This window comes from Lactuca saligna, chromosome 2, assembly GCF_052625555.1.
Source record: "Lactuca saligna cultivar CGN05327 chromosome 2, ASM5262555v1, whole genome shotgun sequence".
In the NCBI taxonomy this organism is placed as follows: Eukaryota; Viridiplantae; Streptophyta; class Magnoliopsida; order Asterales; family Asteraceae; genus Lactuca; species Lactuca saligna.
The window spans coordinates 139,422,463-139,448,430 of NC_136418.1; the positions used below are offsets into that span (position 1 = coordinate 139,422,463).

Here is a 25,968-nt window from a genome sequence, read left to right on the forward strand (position 1 = left end):
TCCAGTTCGGGGATATGGTGCTCCTGAAAGTATCGCCTTGGAAGGGCATCTGAAACATCCCAAAAGCACAGTCTGAAAATTTCGTTTAATTTAATGATAAAACCATAGTCAATAAACCTCGTATAGAAATCATAAGCAATGTATCTCAAAATATTATAACAACTGTCAAATATATCAGAGTATAAACATCCCAGGCTGAACAAATGGTGTGTGCACTGCAATCTTCCCGAGCTCCTCTTTTGAAAACTGAGTACCTGAAACCAAAACTGAAACTATAAGCACGAAGCTTAGTGAGCTCCCCCAAACTACCACATACCATACAATAACATATAAACACATATTGGGCCTTGCCCACTGCATCGGGACGAAGCCCGAAAACTGCATCGGACCGAAGTCCGGAACTGACTGGGACCTTGTCCCCTGCATCGGACCGAAGTCCGGAACTAACTGCATCGGACCGAAGTCCGGAACTAACTGCATCGGACCAAAGTCCGGAACCGACTGGGACCTTGTCCCCTGCATCGGACTGAAGTCCGGAACTAACTGACTGAACATAGCATAGCATAACATATCAACTAGCATGAACACATATACTGCATACTACATCGGGACGTAGCCCGAAACACATAACACATAACACATAAAACATAGTGCATAAATCCTGTCTGAGCCACGAAGGCATCAAACATACTAGCTACTGCATCGGACCGAAGTCCGGAAACTACTGCTAACTGAACAGGCCGGCATTGTGGCCTTAGACCCGTCCCTACTGGAAGGAAACTCACCTCACACTGCTGAAGTCCCGTTGACACAATCCCACACTGCTGAAGTCCCGTTGACACAATCCCACACTGCTGAAGTCCCGCAGACTCCACCCCAGCTGCTGGCTGACAGATTCCCGAACTGTCAACACCAAATAACACCCAATTAATAATTGGGTTCTAACACACAACTAAAAATACATGCTTTGGATAATTACTACATTACCCCTAGCTTGGCTTACCCAAGCCCAAGGCCCAATCCATAGGCCCAAAGTCAACTAGGGATTAAAGCCCAACATATGGCCCAATTTTCCAAATTCGGCCCAAACCTCTACATGGACTTCCCTTAAGGCCCAAATGTCCAGTTTAGTCCAACATGTCCCATTCTAAGGGCCCAATATCATACAATCCTCTCGGCCCCAACTGTGGCCCATCTATGGCCCAATTTTCCAAATTGGGCCCAATCCTTCATATGGGCCTTACCTTAAAGCCCAACTAATTACTCTAGTCCATTTGATTATTCTCGGATGGCCCAACACAAAGCCCAAGTGAAATTAGGATTTCACATCAAATGATAACTAGGGTTAAGTGTTGCTTACTTAACCCACTAAGGACTTAACACACTAGGGACTTAATCCATTAAGTCCATTATTGCTTAGATTAATTTCTGCCAATGATTATTATTTAATATTCACTTATTAAATAATTCTCGTGTGCGTGTTGATAATCTCTTAAATATTAGTATTTCTTAATTAGCCCATTAAGGACTTAGTCCATTAAGTCCTTTACTCTACTATATAAATGAGATGGAGTGATTGGGCTTAATACATAGTCCCATCTCAATGGCCTAAAAGTGGGTCCAATAAGTCTAAGGCCCAAACACTCACAATTAGGGTTCCTCATCCAAATGTGGCCCAATAGGCCCAAAATAAATCTCTAAGCCCATTAGGGTTTTGCTTGTGGGACACCACCCACTACCACCTCGGGTAGTGGTGGTCGATGGCAGCTCACGGCGGCGGCCACCACCTTATGGTGGTGGTTTCTATTATTTGTATTATTATCCAAATTAATTACAATTACAATGTTTGATCAAAACATAACCACACATACACTAACACACTAACTAACACACACACACAGCCACACCATGGTGGCCGACGGCGGCACAAGGCGGCAACTACTTTTTCCGGTCAAATAAACTACCCACACAACACATCCACACGAAAATAGACACCCAGCGGTAGCCCATCATCATTCTTGATGTAAAAGTTGACGGCAGCAACAACCTATCTTCTTCAACAATCCGCCAATGAGGGTGGCGGCTAGGGGTAGTGGTCTCGGCTGGCAAACTGCAGCAACAGAAACGACCGACGATGGTCCCTGTTCGGTCTTAGTTAATGGAAACCTCAACAGCCATCATCACGGAGAGAAAAGGGCAGAGGTGGCGGCGGCATCTTCACAATTATGTTACCCATCCGGCAATGACATCAACAAAATAACAGTAACGGCGCGACATGAAGGCTTCTAAGGTGGCGGCTGATTAGAAAAAGAAGAAGGAAGGACGGCTATCGGACTCAGAGTGGTACTAACGCCTTAACAGATGGTGAAGCGCAGCGGCTTCGTTCTTCAACGCTCGAGACTCCTCCCCAGCTTGTTTCTCCGGCGATATTCCATTCGTTAGCATCCCACACTTCGCCATGTACAGCTCCAAGTCCGATCTCGCTTGGTCCTTGTCGCTCACGGTGTCGCCGGCAGCAGATGGCGAATTGGTCCGCATCGGAGACGTGAGCAGAAAGGAGGTGGCGGCTAGGGGGGTCACAAGGTGGTGACGGCTGAATGAATCCTTAGGGTTAGGGTTTCACATGTCATGGGTTAAATATGGAGGCTGCACATAAGGGTGACGGGTTCACCCGTGATTTCATTAAACTTTGGACTATTTTACCAATATTGGTCCCTCCCTACTATATTTCTTTTTAATTTAAACCCAAAATAACTCTGTAACTTACTAACAACCCCCAACTATCAAAATTCTTCACCAATTAGTCTGGGACTTACATTTATTAATTTATTTAAATAAATAGGGCGTTACAGCATCATTCGATTCAGGAAGCGGGGCAAGCTGGGGCCCAATTATATTGGACCATTTAGGGTTGTAGCCCGGGTGGGCAAGGTGGCATATAGGTTGGATCTGTTAGTTGAACTCAGTCAAATTCATAGCACTTTTCATGTCTCCCAGTTGCGGAAGTGTCTGGTGGATAACTCTATAGTAGTGTCATTAGAGGACATTCAGGTGGATGACAGCCTAAATTACATCGATCGGCCAGTGGCAATCCTTGACCGAAAGTCGAAGCATCTGAGGAACAAGAGAGTGGAGCTGGTTAAGGTGCAGTGGCAGCACCACAAGGGCTCATAATGGACCTGGGAGCCGTAGGACGAGACGAGAGAGCATTACCCCAAGCTTTTTCAGGACCGAGCAGCAGACTTCGAGGATGAAGTCTAAGATAAGTGGAGGTGATTTGTAACACCCGATTCCTAGCATGCCTTTAATTAAAGTATTCATTATGTTTTTCTCTAGGACTCGACGAGTTGGAGGCCCAACTCGTCGAGTAGAGTTGTGATCCGTGGGAAGTTGAAGTAGTCTAATCGACGAGTCGGGAGACCGACTCAGCGAGTAGACACTATTTGAGTGAAACCCTAAATTGAGGGTTTGCACCCTATTTAAACAAATTATAACCCCTCCACTCAGCCCCCATCGTCCAAAGCAAATCCTAACTCACAACCCTAGTCGTTTTTAGTGTATTCTTGAGCCTTGTTGTGTTACTTTGTGTGATAGAAGCTTGAAGAAAAGAAGGAGGCTTGTGAGATCAAGGGGAAACAAGAAGATCCAAAGTTTTGAACATATTTCCAGCTTATTAGAGGTATAAAGCTAAAAACTTGTCTATTCATTGTCTAGATCTTGATTTTGGACCTTTTTCTACATCTTTCTAAGACCTAGTGAGGATGTATTTGGGATTGAGTATAAGAAGTGAGTTCTGCTTCAGATCTAGGGCTATTGGGTGTCTTTATGGCATAAAGGTGCCCACTTTGTTGCCATAAACACCTCATGCATCTTGTAGACCACCTTTTATGGCTTTTTGAGCCAAAGATCTTATGCATATGCATCAAGTTTTTAACTTTACGTGAAATAGGGACCTAGGAGGCCAGATCTGTAGTTTTGATGCGTTAAGACCCATTACAATCGATTGTATGGTTTTGGACAAGGAGGGACTCGGCTAGTCACTTGGGTGGCTCGGCAAGTCGGGACGCTTTTTCCCCAAAAATCGTCATCTGGAAATGCTTTGGTTGAGTGGAAGGAACACTCAGCCTACTAAGGACTTATTTTAGACCTGGAAATCATAGGACTCATCGAGTGTATGAACAGACTTGGCGAGTCCAAGGCAATCTCCCAATCTTTGAAGATGGACTTGACGAGTTGTTCTTACGAGTCGGTGAGTCATGGACTGGATGCATTCTTATGAGGGAGATGAACTCGGGAAGTCGGATGAAGATGGTCCCGATGGTATGATTGAAGGAGAACCTATCGAGTTCTTGCTAAACTCAACGAGTGGAGTCGGGGATTGATCTGGGTTAGTGGGATATGGACTTGATGAGTTGGTAGACCAACTCGGCGAGTCAAGTCTAACTGGATGTTGACTTTGACTGAATTAAGTTGACCCCGGTTGGGGTTGCATATTCAAATTGATAACTTAGAAGGCTTCTCGTATAGGGATTGAGGAGTCGAGAAGAGTCGATTTGCACGCCGAGGATAATTCAGACACTACACGACATCGAGGTGAGTTACCTTCCAGTAAGGATAGGTCTAAGGCCATAATGTCAGCCCACCAACAAGAGTAATTGATAGATAATTGTCTTTATGATAATTATCTTGGTATGCTTATGTGGTATGCTTATGAGATATGCTTATGTAGTATGCTTATGTGATATTCTATATGAGTTAGTGGTAGTAGTAGGGAATAGCTTTTCCCTGACTCGGTCGTTAGGGCCAAAGGGTAGGTTAGTACCCCAGATATGCCTAACTGTATGATTATATTTGTTATTGTATGGTAAGGTTAGGGGTGAAATAGTCCCCGTTGCCAGTTTAGATAAACCAGAGGGTAGTCGGCACCCCAGAACGGCCTGATATGGGTAGGTCAGCACCCCATAATGGATTAACATGGGTAGGTCATCACCCCATAATGGCTTGATGTGGGTAGGTCGGGCACCCCAGAATTGCCCGACAATATGTATGTTATGTGATTGTATGGTATGTGGTATGATGGGGGAACGCACTAAGCTTTGTGCTTACAGTTTCAGTTTTGGTTTCAGGTACCTCTTCATCCAAAGGGAAGGAGTCGACGACGTAGCAGTGCATCACACACACACACATTTGATTTCCGCATTGAGTTTTCTAGGATTGTACTATAATTTATACTACTGTTCGATGTTGTGATTTTTAGACTTATCCATGATGGTTTGTTGGTTGATATGATATTGATGATATTTTAGTAAACGAGTATATCTTTTACTTAATTACAAACGAAATTTTTAGACTGGGTTCCGATGTTTGGTGGGGTCAGACAGACCATATTGGAGGAAGCTCATAAGTATCGCTTCTCTATTCACCCGGGGGCTACCAAGATGTACTAGGATTTGCGATTGAGTTACTAGTGGCCAGGTATGAAGAGCGATATTGCATGACATGTCGAGAGGTGCTTGACTTGCCGGATGGTCAAGGCCGAGCATCAGAGGGCTCACGGTAAGCTACAGCCCTTGGAGATTCCAATGTGGAAATAGGAATAGATCATGATGGACTTCATTACCAAGTTGCCGAGGATGACGAAGGGATTTGATGCTATATGGGTCATCGTGGATCGATAGACCAAGAGTTCCCATTTCCTAGCCATACGGGAGAGCTCATCGGTTGAGAAGATGATCGACGTGTATGTCCACGAGAGCGTTGCTCACCACAAATTTCCGGTCTCTATTGTTTTTTATTGTCATGTTAGGTCCACGAGGAGCTGGGAACGCGGTTGCATTTTAGTACGACTTATCATCCGCAGACCGACGACCAGAGTGAGCGGAACATACAGAACCTCAAGGACACGTTGAGGGCATGTATCATGGTTTCAGTGGGAGTTAGGATTCCCACCTACCCCTGGAAGAGTTCGCCTACAACAACAGCTATCGTTCCAGCGTTGGCGCCCCACATTTTGAGTTGTTGTACGGGAGAAGATGCCATACCCTGGTCTGTTGGGGTGAGTTTGGTCACAGAGTGATGGCACGGACGGAGGTACTCTTGCAGACTACCGAGAAAATTCAACAGATTAGACAGCGGTTGTAGACCGCTTAGAGTCGGTAGAAGAGTTACACCGACAGATGCCGATCTGAGTTGGAGTTCCAGGTAGGTGACATGGTATTACTACAGGTTTCACCCTGGAAGGGTGTGATTCTCTTTATAAATAGGGGAAAGTTGGGTCCCCGATACATTGGACCATTTCGGGTTATTCCTAGGATTGGCAAGGTTGCATATTGATTGGATCTTCCAGAGGAGCTCCGTCAGATGCATTAGCACTTTCCATGTTTCCCAGTTGCGGAAGTGCACATTGGATGAGGATGAGGTAGTTTCATTAGATGACATTCAGGTTGACGAGCGCCTGCATTATGTGGAGCAGCCGGTGGCTGTATTGGAGAGGAAGATCAAAGTTTTGTGTAACAAGGAGATATCACTGGTAAAGGTGCAGTGGTGGCATTAGAAAGGATCCGAGTGGACTTGGGAGCCAGAGTCCGAAATGCGAGAGCATTATCCAGATCTATTTGCTACAGCAAACTTCGAGGACGAAGTCTAGGTCAAATGGGGGAGAGTTGTAACATCTCGATATTTGCAAGTATTTCTGAATCATCTCTTTTGCTATTATTTTGTCATTTGTAGTCCCTGGGATTAGAAGAGTGGACCCATAAGGAGCCTAAGGGCTAAAGTTGCAATTTTGAGAACAAGACAAGTACGCCAATCGTAAATAAGGTACGCTAAGCGTACTAGGCGCGCCCTAGTACACTGGGCGTACACTTGTGTGCGCTAAGCGTACTCGAGTCAGATGCAAACCCTAATATTTAGGGTTTGGGTGCTATATAAACATCCTTATGGCTCATTTCTCCCCTTGCTTTCAGTCTCCATACCTTAGAGACATCCCAAAACCCTAGCCTTGTGTGTGAGAGTGTGAGTTTGTGTATGTTTTGAGCACTTGAAAGAGAAGGTGTTGCACCAAATAGTTGGAGAAGGAAGGCAAGCTTCTTCCTTGACAATTATATTGAGTAGATCTTGTCTTGTTTAGCTTCTTGTCACTTTTTTTGTTTCAAAAACCCAAATATTGTGCATGATGCGTTTTGGACATGGTAATTTGTCCTTCCAGACCCTAGAAAGGGTCCTAAGTACTAAAAATGATGTCCCAATAGCTAAATGTGTCTCATGCATGGAGTAGGAAGTTCATAATGGATTAAGACCATGTATGAAGAAATTTTTGGACATCCAAAGTCTTAAAGTTCAAGACTTTATGAGTCTTATGCACATTTGGTCGATGGATCTAAAGTTTGGGCTTAAGTGCTTAAGCCATTAAGCACTTATGAGAGTTTTGGCACAGAATCGCATACGTCCCTGCATAGAGAGCAGTATGCCCTGCGTACTGAGTCAATGGTTCCGTTTTTCAGTCAACGCGAGACTGTGTATGCCCCACCTACCAGAGGAGTACGCCCAGCGTACGCCCTCTGTTGGGATTTTGACAAATTAGACTTCGGGATTGGGCCGCCTTTGGACTAATTGGACTTGGGCCTTGCTGGACTTTCTCAACAACTGAGTTCTGGGCCATTTTTGATAATGGATCTTAGAATAAGGCCCAATTAGGGAGTTAGGCCTAATTAGGAAAATTGGGCCATTAATGGGCTTTAGATATATAGACTTTTAAGATCATGGATTTAGCATTAGGCCTTGGACCAAAATAGAGAAAAGGCAAAATAAACTATGTGGACCCTTAGTCAACATTGATATCCCATGTGTTGACCTAATATTTATTATTTTGAATAGTTTGGGATATTTGGTGAGACAGCGATCAGATACTTTCAGTCCAGTTCAACACTACTTGCGATGTGACTTATCCTCACTATACTAAGGGGTCGAAGGCACTATTGCTGGTCCCATTGGATCTGATATCCTAGTAGTTGGTGATATGTTGAGTATGAACTAGTTATGCATGCTAGTTGTTATGCCAGTTTGGTAGATCTGTAGCACTACCTGTATTACTATCTGATTATCTGTATGCACATTAGTTATGTTATATGTCGACATGTTATGTGGGATGGGTTGAGGTTGTATTGCTCCGTACGGTGGCCAACAAACCCTGGAGTATACCAGATATGAGTCGACGGCCGGGCAAGGCATACTAGACTCATATTGAGGACTCAGGAGCATTCCAGATATGAGCTGAGGGCCGGGCAGGGCATGCCAGGCTCGTACTATGGGCTCAGGGGCAAGCCATATGTGACCTCTGGGCCTGGAAGGCAAGCCAGACTCACATTGTGGGCCCAAGGTTAATCCATTCTATAAAATTGTGGACCCATTACATTATGTTATTTGTGTATGTGCTATTTGTTGTGTATCGGTATTTTTGGGGGAACTCACTAAGCTTCTAGCTTACAGTTTCAATTTTGGTTTCAGGTACCTCAGATGATCGAGGGAAGGCAAAGGCATGATCGTATCGTACAGCTCCTCACATTTTATGACTTTGTTTCTGGGATACTTTGATATAGAACTGTTTTGAAAACAAATGTGTAATAACTGTTGGTTTCTAAATGTTTTAAAAAGTTTTAAATTTGTATGATTTTTATGGATGTTACATGTTGCATGTACTCTTCTGTACATGGAGCGTACTCAGTGCTTGACCAACATACGAGGTGTTGATTGTGTACGTGTAATGTACCATCTGGTACGCCCAACATATGCACCCTGTTCAGTCCTTTTTCCATTAAGAGCTTAATACTCCACCTTTTCACGTCCAAAGTCAGATCCAAGGCCAAAATGTCCTTAAGAGCCATATAGTTTCCAACTTTATGGCTTTTCATGTCCATAAAGAGCTTAAAACACAAAAACTCAATACCTTAATGCATTAAGATCTACTATAGATTGCATGGAGTGAAACTAACTCTCAATACCACATTTTTTATGACTCAAAACCCCACCTAAGGTCTGAAAAGACGACTTATTGGGTCAAGAACATGCCATGCTCAAGAATCACCATTTTGTGACCAAAAAGTCTCTTAAAAGAACAAAAGTCTAGATCTACAAGATGGAGTGATCAAGATGCAAACTTTTTACCTTCTGGATCTTGCTAACAATAAGGAAATCTCATATCCAAAGTACTTCCCAAACTTCATGATCTCCACACCACTTTCTTCTTCTTCAAGGACACTTCTAATCATTCCATGGGCTCTAAAATTCTCTTTTTCACTTAGGGTTTGCTTGGGGGTTGATTTCACAAACGAAGGCTGAATAAGAATGAGATGTGAGGCTATAATGAGATTTAAATATGAAAAAAAAAACCTAAAAATTAGGTTTGCATGATCCTCATGTACGCCCTCGAGGTGTACACCCAGTGTACTAAGGTGCACCCTAGTACGCTCGGCATATACACATGTATGCTCAATGTACTCCCTAAAGTCCAAAATTACCAAAATGTCACTATGGGCTCTTTTTCACTCTTTCTCTTACTTAGGGACCAAAATGCAATATTTAATCATAAAAGGGTGGAAATTGAATATACCTCAACATTGGGATGTTACAGACACATAAATTGAATTTTAGATCAGTTGATTTTTAGCTAAAATGAACTAAACGAGAATTGAAGATCTCGTTAATAGGAGTTTAACGATATAAAGACATTCGAAAACGAACATCGGATGAGAAAGTTATGCATTTTATACGGAGTTTAACAGTCTAAGCTTGTGTAAAATAAATAAAGTCAAAATTAGCCGACATAGTCTAAATGAAAGTTGTAGATCTTTTCATGAACTTTTTGTGGATATAAAGACCATCAAAAAAAAAGTTCATATAATGAAGTTACGTAATTTTGAAATTCTGAAAATCACTACATATGAGGTGCACAACGCGCTACACGTTTTAGAATTCGCCACGTCGCTCCACCCTTGATCAAAGAGTATCACCCAAACAAGTGTGTGGAGCACACTTGCCCTTGCGCGGCACGCATGCTTGAGTTTCAACTTATAAATATCTTATCAATGTTCATTCATTCCCCACACTCTTGTAAATTCACTCCCTCGAATCCCTTTACAACTAGTTCAAATTTATCTTAGAGTTTACGGAATTTTGGCAAGTTTTAAGGTCCCTAGGAGCCTAACATCTAATAGCTATCAGCTTGGAGTTGCGCTAGTGCAAATGTCAAACTTTTATCCTGAAAATCTATATAAGTTAAGTTACACTTATCCTTGTTTCAGTGTAATTTATATTTGTAGCCATAGTCGTTGTTATGAACTTATAAATAAGAACTATCAGAAAATCCATGTCATTATACTGATTGATCTACTTACAAGAGAGGTGTTTAGAATGGTTAAGTTGGCTTGGTTTTTGGATATAAGAAAAGCTATATACCGAAATGGTCCTGCCTCCCAACTGTCCTACCTGGTTAATCCTTATTTGATAGAACTATCGGTATTCATTGAATGATTGATAGGTTTAGAATATTTCCAGTCATATATATAATGATACTAGGTTATGTCAAAGGAAAAGTCAGTTACTAGAAGCGAAACGTTGCCCGAGTTTTGAGTCATCACTTTGACAGGTGATGCATAGTTATTTTCATCTTACAAAACTGTATATGTCTTTTTATATCTATAAATATATTGGGTAGAGATGGGTAGATGAAAGATGATATATATATATATACGGGAGATGAAAGATGATATAGATTATGAGTGATGAAAGATGATAAAAATATATTATGTCTTTTTATACCTATAAATATATTGGGTAGAGATGGGTAGATGAAAGATGATATATATATATATGGGAGATGAAAGATGATATAGATTATGAGTGATGAAAGATGATAAAAATATATTGGGTAGAGATGCATTCTTTGTTTTGATTCACTATAATATTTAGGAATACATTTAAACATCGGTTAGCTTGTAACAAATGATTGTATGATTTCCGGTGGTTTGAAAATGAAAATTTTTATTAGTATTTTGAGATGTTACACAATCCCTCCACATGACTTCCAATCTAACCAAGTGATTAGCGAAAGCTTAGTCACTAATGTATATTAACATCGTTTTCAGATGGAAGATTACGAACTTTTGAGAAACTGAAATCAATTTTGGGATCCGAAAACATATCCCTAATTTCTACAAAAATCTAAAAAAAAGAAATACCCAATTTCTTTTTCTTATTTCGACTAATGTTATTCATGTGCAAACCGAATAAGAACAAGTGATATAAATGGAGACATATCGAGTAGCGAGAGAACATGGGTTGCAACATCGTAGGGCTTGTAGAGGACGCAATAGGTCTTCAATTCTTTTCTAGTTTATTCAAGATGTGAGTTGAAGATGAAAACTATAGTTGATTAGGTCTTCCAAAAAGGAACTTGGATCGTTTAGTCTCAAAATGGTGTTTGAATATTCAACATGGTGAGAGTTGGAGATGCAAAATGCAGCTGATTAGAGCATATTGGTACCCTTTTGGTGACTCCCCACCCTCTGGTGAGAAATTGATATTGTTTCAAGATGAAGGAATCAAAGAGAATGTAAGAAAGGAGAGGAGGATGTCGATAGCAAGAGGCGGAGGCAGCATAGCGAGGGTGCGGAATAAAGGTGGACATCGGAGGTGAGTATTTGGAATGATCGGAAACCATAGAGATAATCATTAATAGCAACCATAGAGTAGAGTTCTGAAGGTGAAGTCGGTTGTATATCAATGTGGAGAGAAAAACATTATTTGTTTTATATCTAATTTATATAATAAACTATAAAAAATTAAAAAAGCATATAAGGGTATAATGGTCCATTTAATTCGATCAGGGATCAAATTTGAAACAAAAACAAATTATAGGGACGCTCTGTGTTAAAAAAAATTGTTATGAAACAAACATAGAGATTAACCTAAATCATAAGGACCATTCGTGTAATTTATCCTTAAATAAAATTATAGAAATATTTTGAATTTTTTTTTTTTTTTTTTTTTTTGGCTATTAACAGCTGTCATTATTTTCTTTTTTAGAAGAGCTAGTTGTCTCTAATTATTGATTGGCAAAAAATTAATTTTTAAAGACTTACAACGTTGACTTATGCAATAGAGGGTGTATATAAATCATAGTTTGCTGTATGCATGTTCAAATAATCAATCTCAAGTCTTCTTTCAAATTTATTCATTCATTCATACGTAATAATTGCTCGCTGGCGCAGATGTATTGTCAGCTGCACGAAATCCTCTGTTTTTCTAGTCATGGCGTCAAGCAATTTGTAGGGTTATAACCATGAATGTTGTCCCTGTGCAGATGGCGCAAACAGACGTGCAATTAGCCCCAACCTTAACCCCTGATCCGCAGGATATCAGAATTTCAGTTGGTTCACATGATCACACAAAACCTATTCCAGATCTACTCACCGGTAAATTCTGCTAACCATTTTACTCTTTACTTCGTGTACTGCTGTATGAAGGATTCAAAGTGGCTGTACGCAACTATAACTGATGCTTAATATATCATGTTGAAAAGTTAAGAATATTACAAATATTGTCCCTGGATGAATTGGTGCTAACTTTGCATCGGATTTTATTTTAAAGGAACTAGAAAAGAGTATATCAAAATCGCTATCCCTCTATATGAAGCATCAATCAGAGGCGATTGGACAGCTGCTGAAGAGATTCTTAATAAAAAGCCAGAGTTGGTTAGGTATAGTATCACTGCAAATAATGAAACATCACTTCATGTTGCTGCATCAGCAAAAAGCACCGAACATGTTGTAGAATTTGTGAAAAATCTGATGACTAAGATGAAAAAGGAAGACCTGGAACTTAAAAATACCAGTTCCAACACTGCCCTGTGTTTAGCTGCTGCAGCTGGCAATGTTAAAATAGTTGAGATTATGGTTAAAAGCAACAGGGCTTTGGTGGCAATCACTGGTGCTGGTGGAATGACACCACTGTATATGGCTGCCTTGTTTGGACATTATGAGACAGCCAAGTGTTTGTATGGATATTCCCAGAATTTGCGTGATGATTGCTGGACACCTCAGAACCGTGTTTGGCTTCTTCAGAAATGTGTGGAGACTGATATGTTTGGTACGCGTTTTAGCATTTAGTTATTACACCTACAAACTCTCTATGTTGTTTATCATCATTCTTTTGTCATAGTAGTATTCCCTCACAAAGTGATTGTCGAATCTTTTTTAGATATTGCACTGGAGATAGTGAAAGCGTACCCAGATCTTGGTGGGAATACTGTACTTGGAATTTTGGCTAAAAAGACTGATGTATTTGCTGCAACAGAATCTAATATCATCAGGAGAACTATCAACTGGGGTAAGATCTCAACTCCTTGATGTTGATTATACATACATCTTCAGTCTACAAAGCTAGAAACAAAATATCGATATGAAATGTGAGAAAGAGCTATTAAACAAGTCGCAAATTTCTTTTTATAAAATAAACATTTTCTAAACCATGTGATATTGCCAGAAGTTTGCTAGTCATAACAATATTCCTTTATATTTATCAAGTAACTGAACTGTATATATAACCCAACTTCATCCATCAGTTTTTAACTTGTGAATATCTGTTAGGCTCTGATAACTGAAATTAGCTAAGCCCACCTTTGGATTCTGTTTCCCATTGTTGCTTTCTTTCAGTTTGGACTTGCATTCATCCAAAGGTGGGACCTTCTAAAATGGAAAGTAAAGCTAATGCATTGGAACTACTAAATATTATTTGGGGAGCAATTGCGGAGAAGCCTACAAAGGAAATTGATAACATAATCAGAGGGCAGCCTGATCCCATTAAGAAAGATGACAAGCCAGCTTCTGACACAGAACAAACTCTACAGCTACTACAAAAAATTTCAGAAAATACTTCTAAAAAGCATGATGAAAGGGGGACAGCTACAAACAATATGAATGCAGCCTTGCAGGAAAATGCAAGACCAAAGTACTCTTCCCGAATACTGTTTGTTGCTGCTGAAATGGGAAATACTAGATTTATTATTGAGCTCATCCGTCTGTATCCTGATATAATATGGAAAGTAAACGATGACAATCAAAGCATATTCCACACTGCTGTCAAACATCGTCATGAGGGTATCTACAACTTATTATACGAGATAGGCTCAATGAAGGATCTCATAACTCCTCTCAAAGATAAAAATGACAATATTATGTTGCATTTAGTTGGGAAGAGTGCTAAGAAAAGGCGACTTGAGGATGTGTCCGGAGTTGCATTCCAAATGCAATGAGAACTATTATGGTTCAAGGTATATATGTTTTCTTCCCCACACTATCTTTTTTTTTTTTTTCCACTTACATCACTTCATATTTCATCTAACATTGACATAAAACACGTTGTCACAGGAAGTGGAGGAGATGATCCCTCCTTCTTATCGGGAACGGAGGAACAAAGATGGATTAACACCACACGAGTTATTCACCAAGGAACACAAAGATCTAGTCAAACAAGGTGAAGATTGGATGAAAGATACAGCTAGTCAATGTATGGTGGTTGCCGCACTTATTGCCACCATTGTATTTGCTGCAGCTTTCACAGTTCCAGGTGGCTACGATCAGAATGATGGCATCCCGATTTTTTTTGAAAACGAAGCCTTTATTATTTTCGTAGTGGCAGATGCCATTTCTTTGTTCTCTTCATCAGCTTCGATCCTCATGTTCTTATCCATACTCACATCACGTTATGCCGAACGTGATTTCCAGGAGTCATTGCCCAAAAAGCTGATGGTAGGTCTAGCAACACTGTTCCTCTCGATAACAACCATGATGATTGCTTTTAGTGTTAGCTTCTTCGTGCTATACCACAACAAACTGAAATGGATACCGATCCTTATTACATTTTTTTCTGCCTTGCCAGTCATCCTATATGCTATGCTGCAATTTTCTCTGTTAAAAGATGTCTTTTTCTCGACTTATACTTCTAGGTACCTCTTCCGGCCCAAGAAACATATTCTTTACGATGAAAACTGTAAGCCTAATCGTCGTAGATTCCCATTCACAATTCCTTTCATTTCAAGATGTACTACAAAAATATCCAAACCGTTGTAAGTTTTAAAAAAGTTATTGTAATATGATTCACTCGTGTTTGTTGCAATGGCTTTGTTTAGATTCATAAGATACCACATATAAATGTGACAATATGTTTTTTTATCATGGGTTGTTATATTCCAACGCTGCCTAAAAGAATGACTAAATTAACTGTATTTATTATATAAGCCATCGAATAATTTCAACAAGAATCCAAGATTCAATACCCATTTGAGCTAAATTCCAAGAAAACCACAACTAGGGCTCATAATGTCAACCATACCTCTGATTTCTTTAAATTTTGGCTAATAGCTTGCTTGATCCTATCCGTGAAATCTTCAAGGGTTATCCCCAGATCTTAAATTGCTTTCATCACTTTGATGTTTCTTTTTGTAATGGCTTTTTTCGCGTTCAAAACACACTTCTATTCACTCTGTTCTCGACTGAGTGAAATGAAAGGGAATGAAAGTAGAATACAGGGGAAATGTGTTCTTGATTTCCATTTCATTTCATTCCATTTTCCTCCATCACTACCATCCGTCCTCTAGGTCGCCACAATGCACCATCAGTCTGCTCCAATACGGCTTTCTCCACTGAGTCTACTGCCATTACAGCCCTTCTCACAACTCTATTTACGTAGATCTCGACTCATTACAAATATAGAATTTTTGTTTGATTGTATAAAGAAAAAACAATGGGTTGTCGTAACCAAATCTTAAGCCCTAATTCCTTCAATTCAAGATCAAACAAAATTCATCCTCTCTCTTTTTTGTGTCGCTATATCTCTGCTCTGTGGTTGATTACCCAACTAAGTACCTGGATCTCAAAATTATAGCAGGGAGTTACCTTCCGTTAAAAATAGGGCAATTTAAACGGACACGATTAAAAGTTGAGATGATCCAAAGGCTCAAGACTACTTTAAAAATATTATATATAATTCTAGGATTGAATTAATGGTTTTCTTAATTATGGAGATGGAGATGGAGATGAGAAGCAGAAGCGAGAGAGGCAGAATGGTCATTTCAATGAATTTAACAGCAATAAGTGAAATGGTCCACGGACTAGAAGCGTGACAAAAATGCTTTCCACATCCAAAAGAGGTTAAAAATTCATCCGAGTAAGCATATATGATAGACATAAATAATATATGAAAAAAGTCAGCAATTAAATCGAATATTGTAACTTGCCAGTGATAATATTATATGTATATCTTCTTCCGTTTTGGCAACTAAATGTTGACATTAAGTGGGAAAATAACTCATTTTTAGACCACAGAAACCGTTGACATTGACTTAAGCAAAGGGAAATTGTATATAAATCATAGCATGCTGCATGCATGTTGATCACATAATCTCATCTCATATCCCAAGGCCTTTTTAAATTTTTTATCAGGTTGTTATTGCTCGCTGACGCAGAGGTATTGTCAGATTAATTTCACCAAATCGTATGAGGGTTATAACTTTTAATCATTATTCATCAATATTTAATTAATGATGTTTTTCTGCAGATGTCGCAAAAAGGTCTCCCATTACCCAACTCCAATGTGCAGAATCCAACAAGCCAACAGCAGCAACATGCAACCGGAGTTTCGTTTGCTCCACAAGATCTACCAATACCTGCATATCCAGTTAATACGGGTAACTTCTATCCACTAGTTAATCTTTCTCCAGCACTTTTTTACATACAAAATTCGCTTCCGTTATAATCTCCTGTTGTTTTCTACTGTTAAAGATCACAAAAAAGCAGCAGATGTCCCAGTACCCCAATATCCATCAATACCACATCCATTTACGGGTAACTTTTGTCCACTAATTAATCTTTCTCCTATACTTTTCTACATACACAATTCGCTTCCGTTACAATCTCATGTTTTTTACTTTTGAAGATCACAACAAAGCAACAGATGTCCCAGTACCTCAATATCCATCAATACCACATCCATTTATGGGTAACTTCTACCCACTAATTAATCTTTCTCCTATACTTTTCTATATATGCAATTCGCTTCCCTTACAATCTCTTGTTGTTTTTTACTGTTAAAGATCACAACAAAGCAGCAGATGTTCCGGTACCACAATATCCAGTACCCCAATATCCATCAATACCACATCCATTTACAGGTAACTTTTGTCTACTAATTAATCATTCTCCCACACTTTTCTACATACACAATTTGCTTCCATTACAATCTCCTAATGTTTTTACTTTCCCAATCACAACAAAAAAAGTAGATGTCCCGGTACCCCAATATCCATCAATACCACATCCATTTATGGGTAACTTCTGTCCACTAATTAATATTTGGTTTTAGGTCATTTTTGATCACTTAATTTTTGGTTTTGTGTTCATCTGGTCACTTAACTCTTTTTAAGTTTTAAAAGGTCATTAAACTTTTGGTTTTCTGCTCATTTAGTCACTTAACTTTTGGTTTGGTTAGATTTAGTCACCTAACTTTTAAAATTGTGCTCATTTAGTCACTAAACTTTTAAATTTTTTCAAAAGTTTAGTGTTAAAAGTTTAGTGATTAAATAAGCACAATTTTAAAAGTTAGGTGACTAAATGAGCACAAATCTAAAAGTTAAGTGACCAAATAAAAAGTTAAGTGATTAAATGAGCACAAAATCAATAGTTTGATGACCATTTAAAACTTAAAAATGAGCACAAAACTAAAAGTTAAGTGACCAAAAATGACCTAAACCCTTAATATTTCTCCTATACTTTTCTACATACGCAATTCGCTTCCGTTACAATTGTTTGTTGTTTTTTACTGTTAAAGATCACAACAGAGCAGGAGATGTCCCGGTACCCCAATATCCACCCCAATATCCATCAACACCACATCCATTTACAGGTAACTTCTGTCTACTAATTAATCTTTCTCCCATACATTTCTACATACACAATTCTCTTCATTACAATGTCTGATGTTTTTACTTTTCCAATCACAACAAAAACAACAGGTTTCCCATTACCCAACTTCGATGTGAAGAATCCACCAAGCCAACAACAACAACATGTAGTTGGAGTTTCGTTTGCTCCACAAGAGAAAGCAATACCAGATCTGTTTAACGGTAACTTTTGTTAACCATTTTCCTCTGAACTGTTGCTTTTGTTGTGATCTGAAAAATAAAACAAAAAGTGTTGGAATCAAATCGCTTGATTCTTCAAGATTCTTTATGCATAATCAAGTCACTTGATTCTATGAGAATGTAGCTCAAACAAGGAAGGAAACTAAAGAGGAACAGAATTCGTGAAAGAAGAACAAGGCTTAACAGGAATCAGTTTTCGTGATTCTTGTGGAATGAGACAAATCTTAACTTTGCAGGAAAAGAAACATGGAAGAAAAACTTTCTAAGAATTTACTTAGGTTGCAAGTACCTTACTAATCAAAGCTTAAAAACTTACAAAACTTGAGCTGAAAACATAAAACATCTACCCTATTTATACTAAACGGATTGGAATCCTACATACTACAATACAAAAACTCAATAAAATAGAAACTTTCCAGTTTTACCCCTAGGCTTAATTAAATTGTCCGGATTTCTAAATTATCCACCATGTAGAAAAGTGTCGGAGAAAGATTAATTAGTGGGCCACAATAACCACAAGATTCTTTATTGCTTAGCAAAATATAACTAATTAAGAACAAGTCATGAATTTCTTTAGCATAGGTGTGATGGTCTTATGGAGTTAACAAAAGAGGTTAATTGGTGATTGGTCCCAACATTAAATTTAGACAAAACCTCATAAATGGTCTCTGTGGTTTCCCGAAATCTCGGATGGTCCTTGTTTCAATTTATATCATGGTTGGTTCCTTATCCATCTAAAAAGACTTTTATATCCTTTTTAATTTGTTTTATGATTCATACGTAAGTTTCTCACTCCCACTCGATCGCTTAAAGCATTAGAGTTTCCTTCAACAAGATTACAAAGAATAAATTCCAAACTTACACCAATACAACAAATTTCTTGTCACAACAAGTAACCAATGATAACAACACACAAATGGATGTATATTGCACTATGTGGGAGCTATCTCATCGTAGTTTGACTCCTTTCTTTTAGCTAAACCCATAAGCTTTGAGCCGTGCATCAAACCATGTTGTCTCGAATACTAGTATATAAACCCATTCACTTTTAATTATGCATTTGCTTTGCATTAAAACCCTTGTGCATGAGGAGCATGGAAGAGACTGTCGTGAGATTTCAAATGAGAGGCACGCCGGTTAGAGAAGATTGACCAGCCTCGAGAGCACATCGGCAGAAGACTACGTAAGCATCAAACAAAAGGAGCAGCAAACGGTGAAGCAAAGGTAGCTCGTTAGAGGTGTGACGACCAGGGCGGTCCAGACGGTGGGCAACCCGGGCGACCACCTAGGGCCCACGACTCCAGAGGGTCCAAAATTTATGGGATATGTAGTTTGCGAGTTAGTACAAACTAAACACGTCTATATTGAAGAGTAAATTTTTTTTAATTTTTATTATATTTGTTTTTGACGGGCCCTTTTTTTCTTTTTGCCCCGAACCTCATATATGTTTCGACTAGCCCTGGTGACAACCGTCGGGCAACGGAGGATTGTTTTGCGATGATGAGGGTTTTGTCGGAATTCTTATACCTTGTTTGATATATGAAAAAACTGTTAGGGTTTGCATTAACAAAATTGCAAAAATAGTCTCTGTGGTTTGCAAAATTTGATAGTTTTGGTGGTACATTAGTGGTCAAAATTTTGATTTTTTTATTGGTTTTGGTCCACTTAAAAAGAAAACTATACCCCCTTTTATATTTGTTTTTTTATTTTTTTATATATTTTTAATGATTTTAAGTAATTAAAAATTGAAGAATGGCCTTTTCTCTCTATCTCTCTCTCTCTCACACACACACATCGGTGGTTCTTTTCATCTCCTACACCCCTATTACCTCTTTTTTTCTCAATCATAAAAACAAGTTCAAGAACACCCCCAATTGCCACCGCCATCCGCCAACGCCACTAGAGATCAGTTTGTACATCAGGTGGAAGGAAGTGATAGTGGTGGTGACGGAGTAGTCGATGAAACCTCTCCTTCTCAGATTTGAAAAGCCACATTTCCCCCCTCACATCTCTCTTCGCCTGCCAGAGACCCCAATTTCACCCACACATCACCATCATCATAAAAATGTGTTCACATTGAATCAAGGGGTGCTCAAACCCAAATCGAATCACCAACCATAAATCATTTCCTAGTGCGTGACGTGCTAAACGAACTGAGTCATCAGAGTTGACGGGGAATTTAAACCTAAATCAAATCACCTACCGGACATGGAGCCTTCGGTGGTGGGAAATCGTTTGTACAAGAGGATAACAAACTGGGTCAAAACCTAAGGCTCCTTGTGGGAGATCGGTTGTATGTAAAGATACCAGATATAAATACATAGGATATATATATATATATATATATATATATATATATATATAGAGAGAGAGAGAGAGAGAGAGAGACGTAGTCATTATATATCACTATTAATGATGACGAAGGTGGTAATGGGGAGATAGAAACTGGGTGGAGCAGCACCACTGCCTATCAACAAATCCTCGATGTCTTCTGATTCGTTCTCTTTAATTTTTTTCAATCAACTTTTTCTCTAAACCGTATTAGTTGCAATGGTACAGAAAGTAGGGTTTCAGATGGAAAAAAGGTGATGATGGAGGAGATGGTAGGGTGGCGACAGATGCTAGGGATAGTGGTGATGATTGATTGTTTCGATGGTAGTGGTGTGATGTGAGTGTGTGTATATATATATATATATATATATATATATATATATATATATATATATATATATATATATATATATATAGAGAGAGAGAGAGAGAGAGAAATGAGGTGGAGAGGACGAGGATAGGGTACGATAGAGGTGGGATGGGTTTGATTTTTTTTTTTTTTGGGTTTTTTTAATTGTAAGATAAGAAAATAAAAAAAAAGTTAGGAGGGAAAGTGATCATTTCATGTCCCGGGTTGAAGAGAAGTGGAGGGAAAATTAATCATTTTTTTTCTTTTTAAATCCTGCCAAATCGAAAGAAAAGTTAGGAGGGAAAGTGATCATTCCATTTCCCCCCACTTCCTTCCTTTAATGAAATTTGAGAACACTATTTTCTTTTATTTGCTTCTTATTTCCACCAATTTCCTTTCTTTTCTTTTGTTAAGTTAAACTCTAGAACGGGGTGTTAAGGTTGGGTTTAGACCAAAAACACACAAAAATGACAATTTATAGGGACCAAAATCATACAAAAATGTCAATTATAAGGACCAAAACCACAAGGTATCCAAAATTGGACCATTAATGCACTACCAAAAAATTTTGGACAAAAACCATATAATTTTTACAACCACGTGGATCATTTTTGCAGTTTTGTCGTTTGCATTGCATTGGTTATCAATATATAGATACAGCAACTTTAGAAGAGACCTTACAATAATAATTCATATTACGTTGTTTGGAAGGTGCTTCGTGTCTACATTCGTTTAGAAATTTCTCATGAAATACATCGTTCTTTCATAGAAAGCCTACTTTAAGATGGAACCAATTTTAAGGTCTCATTTTTAGTATGTTAGATCTTATTCAGAGAGACCAACACGTAAAACTATAACCTTAGTGTGCTTGATTTCAATGTGTTAAACAAAATTAAAGGATTCAAATTGGCCGTATGCACTAGTATTGATGTTTGATTATGGTAACAATTTAAAGTTTACTGCAATTGTCCCTGCTTGAATGTGGTCTAACTTTGCATTGGAACTACTTTGCAGGACCTAGAATTGATTACATCCATTTTGGTGTCCCCCTATATGAAGCATCGATCAAAGGTGATTGGAAAGCTGCTAAAGAAATTTTTGATGAAACGCCAGCGTTGGTAAGGTATAGTATCACTGAAAATGGTGAAACAGCACTTCATGTTGCTGCATCCGCAGAAAGAACCAATGAGGTGGAAGAGTTCGTGGAACATTTGGTGAATTACATGCAAAAGAAGGACCTGGAACTTCAAGATAAAAGCTCCAACACTGCCCTTTGTGTAGTTGCTGCATCCGGAAAAATTAACATGGTTAAGATTATGGTGCAAAAGAACAGGGACTTGATGTCAATCCGTGGTTGGCAAAATATGATGCCACTTTATATGGCTGCCTTATTTGGACATCATGAGGTGGTGAAGTATCTATATCAAGAATCGAATAATCTGCGTGATGAAAGTTATTGGACACCAAAGACTCGTGGTTGGCTTCTTTTGACATGCGTCGAGAATGATATGTTTGGTAAGCATTTTAGAATGTACTTATTAATTACACACATTCTATTTTGTTGTATATCATTAGCTCCTTGTTTTTTATAAGTAGTGGATGCTCTTACATTAGCTAACCTAGGTGATACATGGGCAATTGCAACTACTTATTTTACTTAATTTGTGTATAATATTCGGGTTAGCCAACTTTATGAAGTCAAATATAAGCTCCTAGAAGAGTTAGTATCTTTTAGTTTATTCTTATAGATGCAAATCGTGAATAAAGTGAAATCCATGTCTATACCTACATCAATATAAAACTATTAAACTATAACCATCCATGCAATATGGCTTTAACCTCACTACCAATACACAAGTAATCCTTACACTACAAGTAATATCTTTATGCTTTGTTGTGTTTGTTTCCATTGTTGAATTTCGCTAACTGTCATAGCATGTTCCCTCACAAAGTGATTGTCAAATCCCTTATAGATGTCGCACTATGGATTGTGAAAGATCACCCAGAACTTGTTAACAGTTCGGATGTACTTGGAGTTTTAGCTCAAAAGCCTGATGCATTTTCTAAAAGAAAATCTAATATCATCATGAACACCGTCAAATGGGGTAAGCATCTTTACTCCTTTGTTGATATGCGATGCTATGCATCCATCTGTTTACCAGTGTAGCCAATATGTGATGTGAAGGTTCGAACAAAGACACTTCCATTCTAATGTTTTTCATGATGTTCAAGCATTAACATTTTTTCATATGTAAGATCCATGTGATGCCAGAAACTTGCCAGTCATTACACTATTCCTTTAGGTCTAGGGAATAGAGCCCAACTTTATCCATCATGTTTTACTTGTAAATGTCTGGTATCATTCATCTGACTTCTTAATTTACTTGTTAATTTCAGTTTTTACGGTTATTTTTCCAAAGGTGGGAGTTTATGAAAAGGGAAGTACAGCACTGGAATTACTAACAATCATGTGGCAAAATATTGCGATGAAGTCTAAGAAAGAAATTGATGTCATACTTAGAGGGACGCCTGTGACGTTGCCGGGAAATGCAAAGAAAAAGTACTCTTCACAAATACCATTTGTTGCTGCGGAAAGGGGCAATACTAGATTTGTAATTGAGCTCATCCGTCTATATCCTGATCTAATATGGAAAGTAAACGATACCAATCAAAGTATATTTCACACTGCTGCCGAACATCGTCATATGGATATCTACAATCTATTGTACGAAATAGGCTCAAAAAGGAATCAGATAACTCTTCTCAAAGATGCAAATGAAAACAATATGCTCCATTTAGTTGGGAAGAGTGCCAAGAAAAAGCGACATGAGGATGTCTCTGGAGCTGCTTTTGAGATGCAACGAGAACTATTATGGTTTAAGGTACATATTCCTCGTCGTCCTTCTAGGGTTCTCATGCAAATTGTCTTTCTTTTTTCATTACATTACTTCATTTTCATCCATGAATATCTAATATTGAAAAATAAATTGTTAAGAGACCCTTGTAAAAAACCATTTTAGACACAACCGACCAAATAATGTTTGTATGCAATTTGTTGTTCACAACCTTCGTGTGACATGTTAATATATAGTCTGCGAGTAAACTTTCTTATATAAATCTAATTTATGTGTTACTAACGCGGTTGGAATGCATAGTTGACACCTCAATAAAATTGATCTACTCAATGTATAAATGTTGTAGGAAGTAGAGGGGATGGTCCCTTTTTCTTATAGGGAAGAGAGAAACAAAGATGGCCTAACACCACACGAGTTATTCACTGTGGAACACAAAGATCTAGTTGTAAAAGGTGAGGAGTGGATGAAAGGAACAGCTAGTCAATGTATGGTGGTTGCTGCTCTTATTGCCACCATAGTTTTTGCTGCAGCTTTTACGGTTCCTGGGGGATACAATCAGAATGATGGTATCCCTATATTTTATCGAGAAGTAAGCTTAAAGCTTTTTGTAGTGGCGGATGCCATATCTTTATTCTCATCATCAGCTTCTATAATCATGTTCTTATCTATCCTTACATCTCGTTATGGTGAACGTGATTTCTATGAATCATTGCCTAAAAAGTTGACGTTGGGTTTAGCAACACTTTTCTTGTCGATAACAACCATGATGGTTGCGTTCAGTCTCAGCTTGTTTGTGTTATACCATAAAGATCTGAAATGGATACCGATTCTTGTCGCCATGTTTGCTACCATGCCAGTCTTCCTATTCGCTACGCTGCAATATCCTCTCTTAAAAGACATAATACTTGCGACATACGGTTCCAAGTACCTCTTTCGGCCCAAGAAACGTGTTCTTTATGAAAATCATCAACGTTTTGCAATTCCAATGCCTTTTTGAAATTTTCGTAAGTGTAATAATTTTATTTGTAATATAATTATGTAAGTGTTATAATTATTTTGTTTGATTCCATAAGACGAAACATGTATATAAATATTGTTACATTGTATTATTTATATATAGTCAATATTAAATAATGTTGTGAATCTAAAGGATGGTTGGGGAAATTGAACTCTTAGTATTAGTACATATATTATTAGTAGGTTATAGCCCGTAGAAATCACGGTTATAAAAATAAATAAATTTTTATAGTAAAAAAGTCATAATTATTAATCAATTATAGTAAACGATTGAATACAAACAACTTATCATGATCCTTGATGATTTTATTACAACTTTTATGGACACAAAAAACTCACCAAAATATGATACTTAGTATGCTCAAGCAGATGTAACAATTTCAAGCTAAGAATCTGATAGAACATAATGCAGACACAAACCTTTAGAGCATGAAACAAAGCTTTGACTGCAAAAGCATTAACTACTTCTAATACTTGAAAATACTCTTGAGTAAACCATTCAAAAGTAAAACCATAGAACAGTTTCCAAGAGACAAAACGTCTTTAAAAAACAATGAACAAATCAACTTGCATGCTCATGAAAAGATAACAACACTAAAAATGTTGTGCGAGGTGACCCAAATGTCTCTTTAATCTTAAAAGTTCCAAAAGAACAAATCGACTTGCATACCAGATTATCCCACTTAAAAAAGTTCCATTTCTAAAAATCATAATAATAAAGTACATTGCTATTATAACGTTATAATTTCAAACCGAATTCTTCTATCTTTTGGGCCTTTAAAAAAAATTCCAGTTCTAATATCATTTTATTCACATAAATCCAAATTTTGAGAAATTTTATAAATATTTTGAATTCATTTTTCATGTAGTTTTATTTATGACCAAAATACCCTTAACCTTCAAAAACTCCAAAACCATTGCAAAGCTATTCAAATTCTTTTCAAGTATGATAAAACTTTAAAGAGAAGTGATTGGCCATCACATGTAGCCAAAATATTAGAATTCTTGAACTCTTTTCTAAAACCTATAGTAAGGTTGCAACTTCTGTAAAAAAATCAAAACTTCTCAAATAGGCATTTAAGATGTTGTACTTTAAAAACATTACTAAGTTATGGCATTGTATTTTCATTTATTTTTTTATTAGACATTGTATTTCCAAAAATATATCTAATTTTAACAGGGAAAACTGTTTGGTATTTGATTGACATTGCTATAAACCTATA

The 25,968-nt window shown here is 38.1% G+C and overlaps 3 protein-coding genes across 3 annotated transcripts; all 3 read left to right on the plus strand.

Annotated features, from left to right (window-relative positions):
- Nucleotides 1-12,186: 12,186 nt before the first annotated feature.
- On the plus strand, nt 12,187-15,171 carry LOC145031799 (uncharacterized). Its single transcript, XM_078980431.1, has 5 exons — nt 12,187-12,470; nt 12,646-13,143; nt 13,255-13,383; nt 13,710-14,326; nt 14,424-15,171. The coding sequence occupies exons 1-4, from the start codon at nt 12,338-12,340 to the stop codon at nt 14,306-14,308; spliced, it is 1,359 nt and encodes a 452-aa protein (XP_078836557.1). The 5' UTR covers nt 12,187-12,337; the 3' UTR covers nt 14,309-14,326; nt 14,424-15,171.
- LOC145030160 (ankyrin repeat-containing protein ITN1-like) lies at nt 14,436-15,125 on the plus strand. The gene has a single exon (XM_078978570.1). The coding sequence runs from the start codon at nt 14,436-14,438 to the stop codon at nt 15,123-15,125; it is 690 nt and encodes a 229-aa protein (XP_078834696.1).
- Nucleotides 15,172-16,457: 1,286 nt separating the features above from the next.
- Nucleotides 16,458-24,826, plus strand: LOC145031801 (uncharacterized). The gene is made up of 12 exons (XM_078980432.1): nt 16,458-16,521; nt 16,612-16,741; nt 16,836-16,898; nt 16,990-17,052; nt 17,147-17,224; nt 17,333-17,380; nt 17,881-17,955; nt 18,065-18,175; nt 21,888-22,388; nt 22,847-22,978; nt 23,271-23,755; nt 24,075-24,826. Exons 2-12 carry the CDS (start codon nt 16,612-16,614, stop codon nt 24,723-24,725), a joined length of 2,337 nt encoding a protein of 778 aa, XP_078836558.1. The 5' UTR covers nt 16,458-16,521; the 3' UTR covers nt 24,726-24,826.
- The last annotated feature ends 1,142 nt before the right edge of the window (nt 24,827-25,968 follow it).

Coding starts and splice junctions, on each gene's coding strand:
- LOC145031799 (XM_078980431.1), top strand. CDS start 12,338: ATGAATGTTGTCCCTGTGCAGATGGCGCAAACAGACGTGCAATTAGCC. Junction 12,471..12,645: donor TATTCCAGATCTACTCACCG/GTAAATTCTGCT, acceptor TTTATTTTAAAG/GAACTAGAAAAGAGTATATC. Junction 13,144..13,254: donor TGTGGAGACTGATATGTTTG/GTACGCGTTTTA, acceptor AATCTTTTTTAG/ATATTGCACTGGAGATAGTG.
- LOC145030160 (XM_078978570.1), top strand. CDS start 14,436: ATGATCCCTCCTTCTTATCGGGAACGGAGGAACAAAGATGGATTAACA.
- LOC145031801 (XM_078980432.1), top strand. CDS start 16,612: ATGTCGCAAAAAGGTCTCCCATTACCCAACTCCAATGTGCAGAATCCA. Junction 16,742..16,835: donor TGCATATCCAGTTAATACGG/GTAACTTCTATC, acceptor CTACTGTTAAAG/ATCACAAAAAAGCAGCAGAT. Junction 18,176..21,887: donor AATACCAGATCTGTTTAACG/GTAACTTTTGTT, acceptor ACTACTTTGCAG/GACCTAGAATTGATTACATC.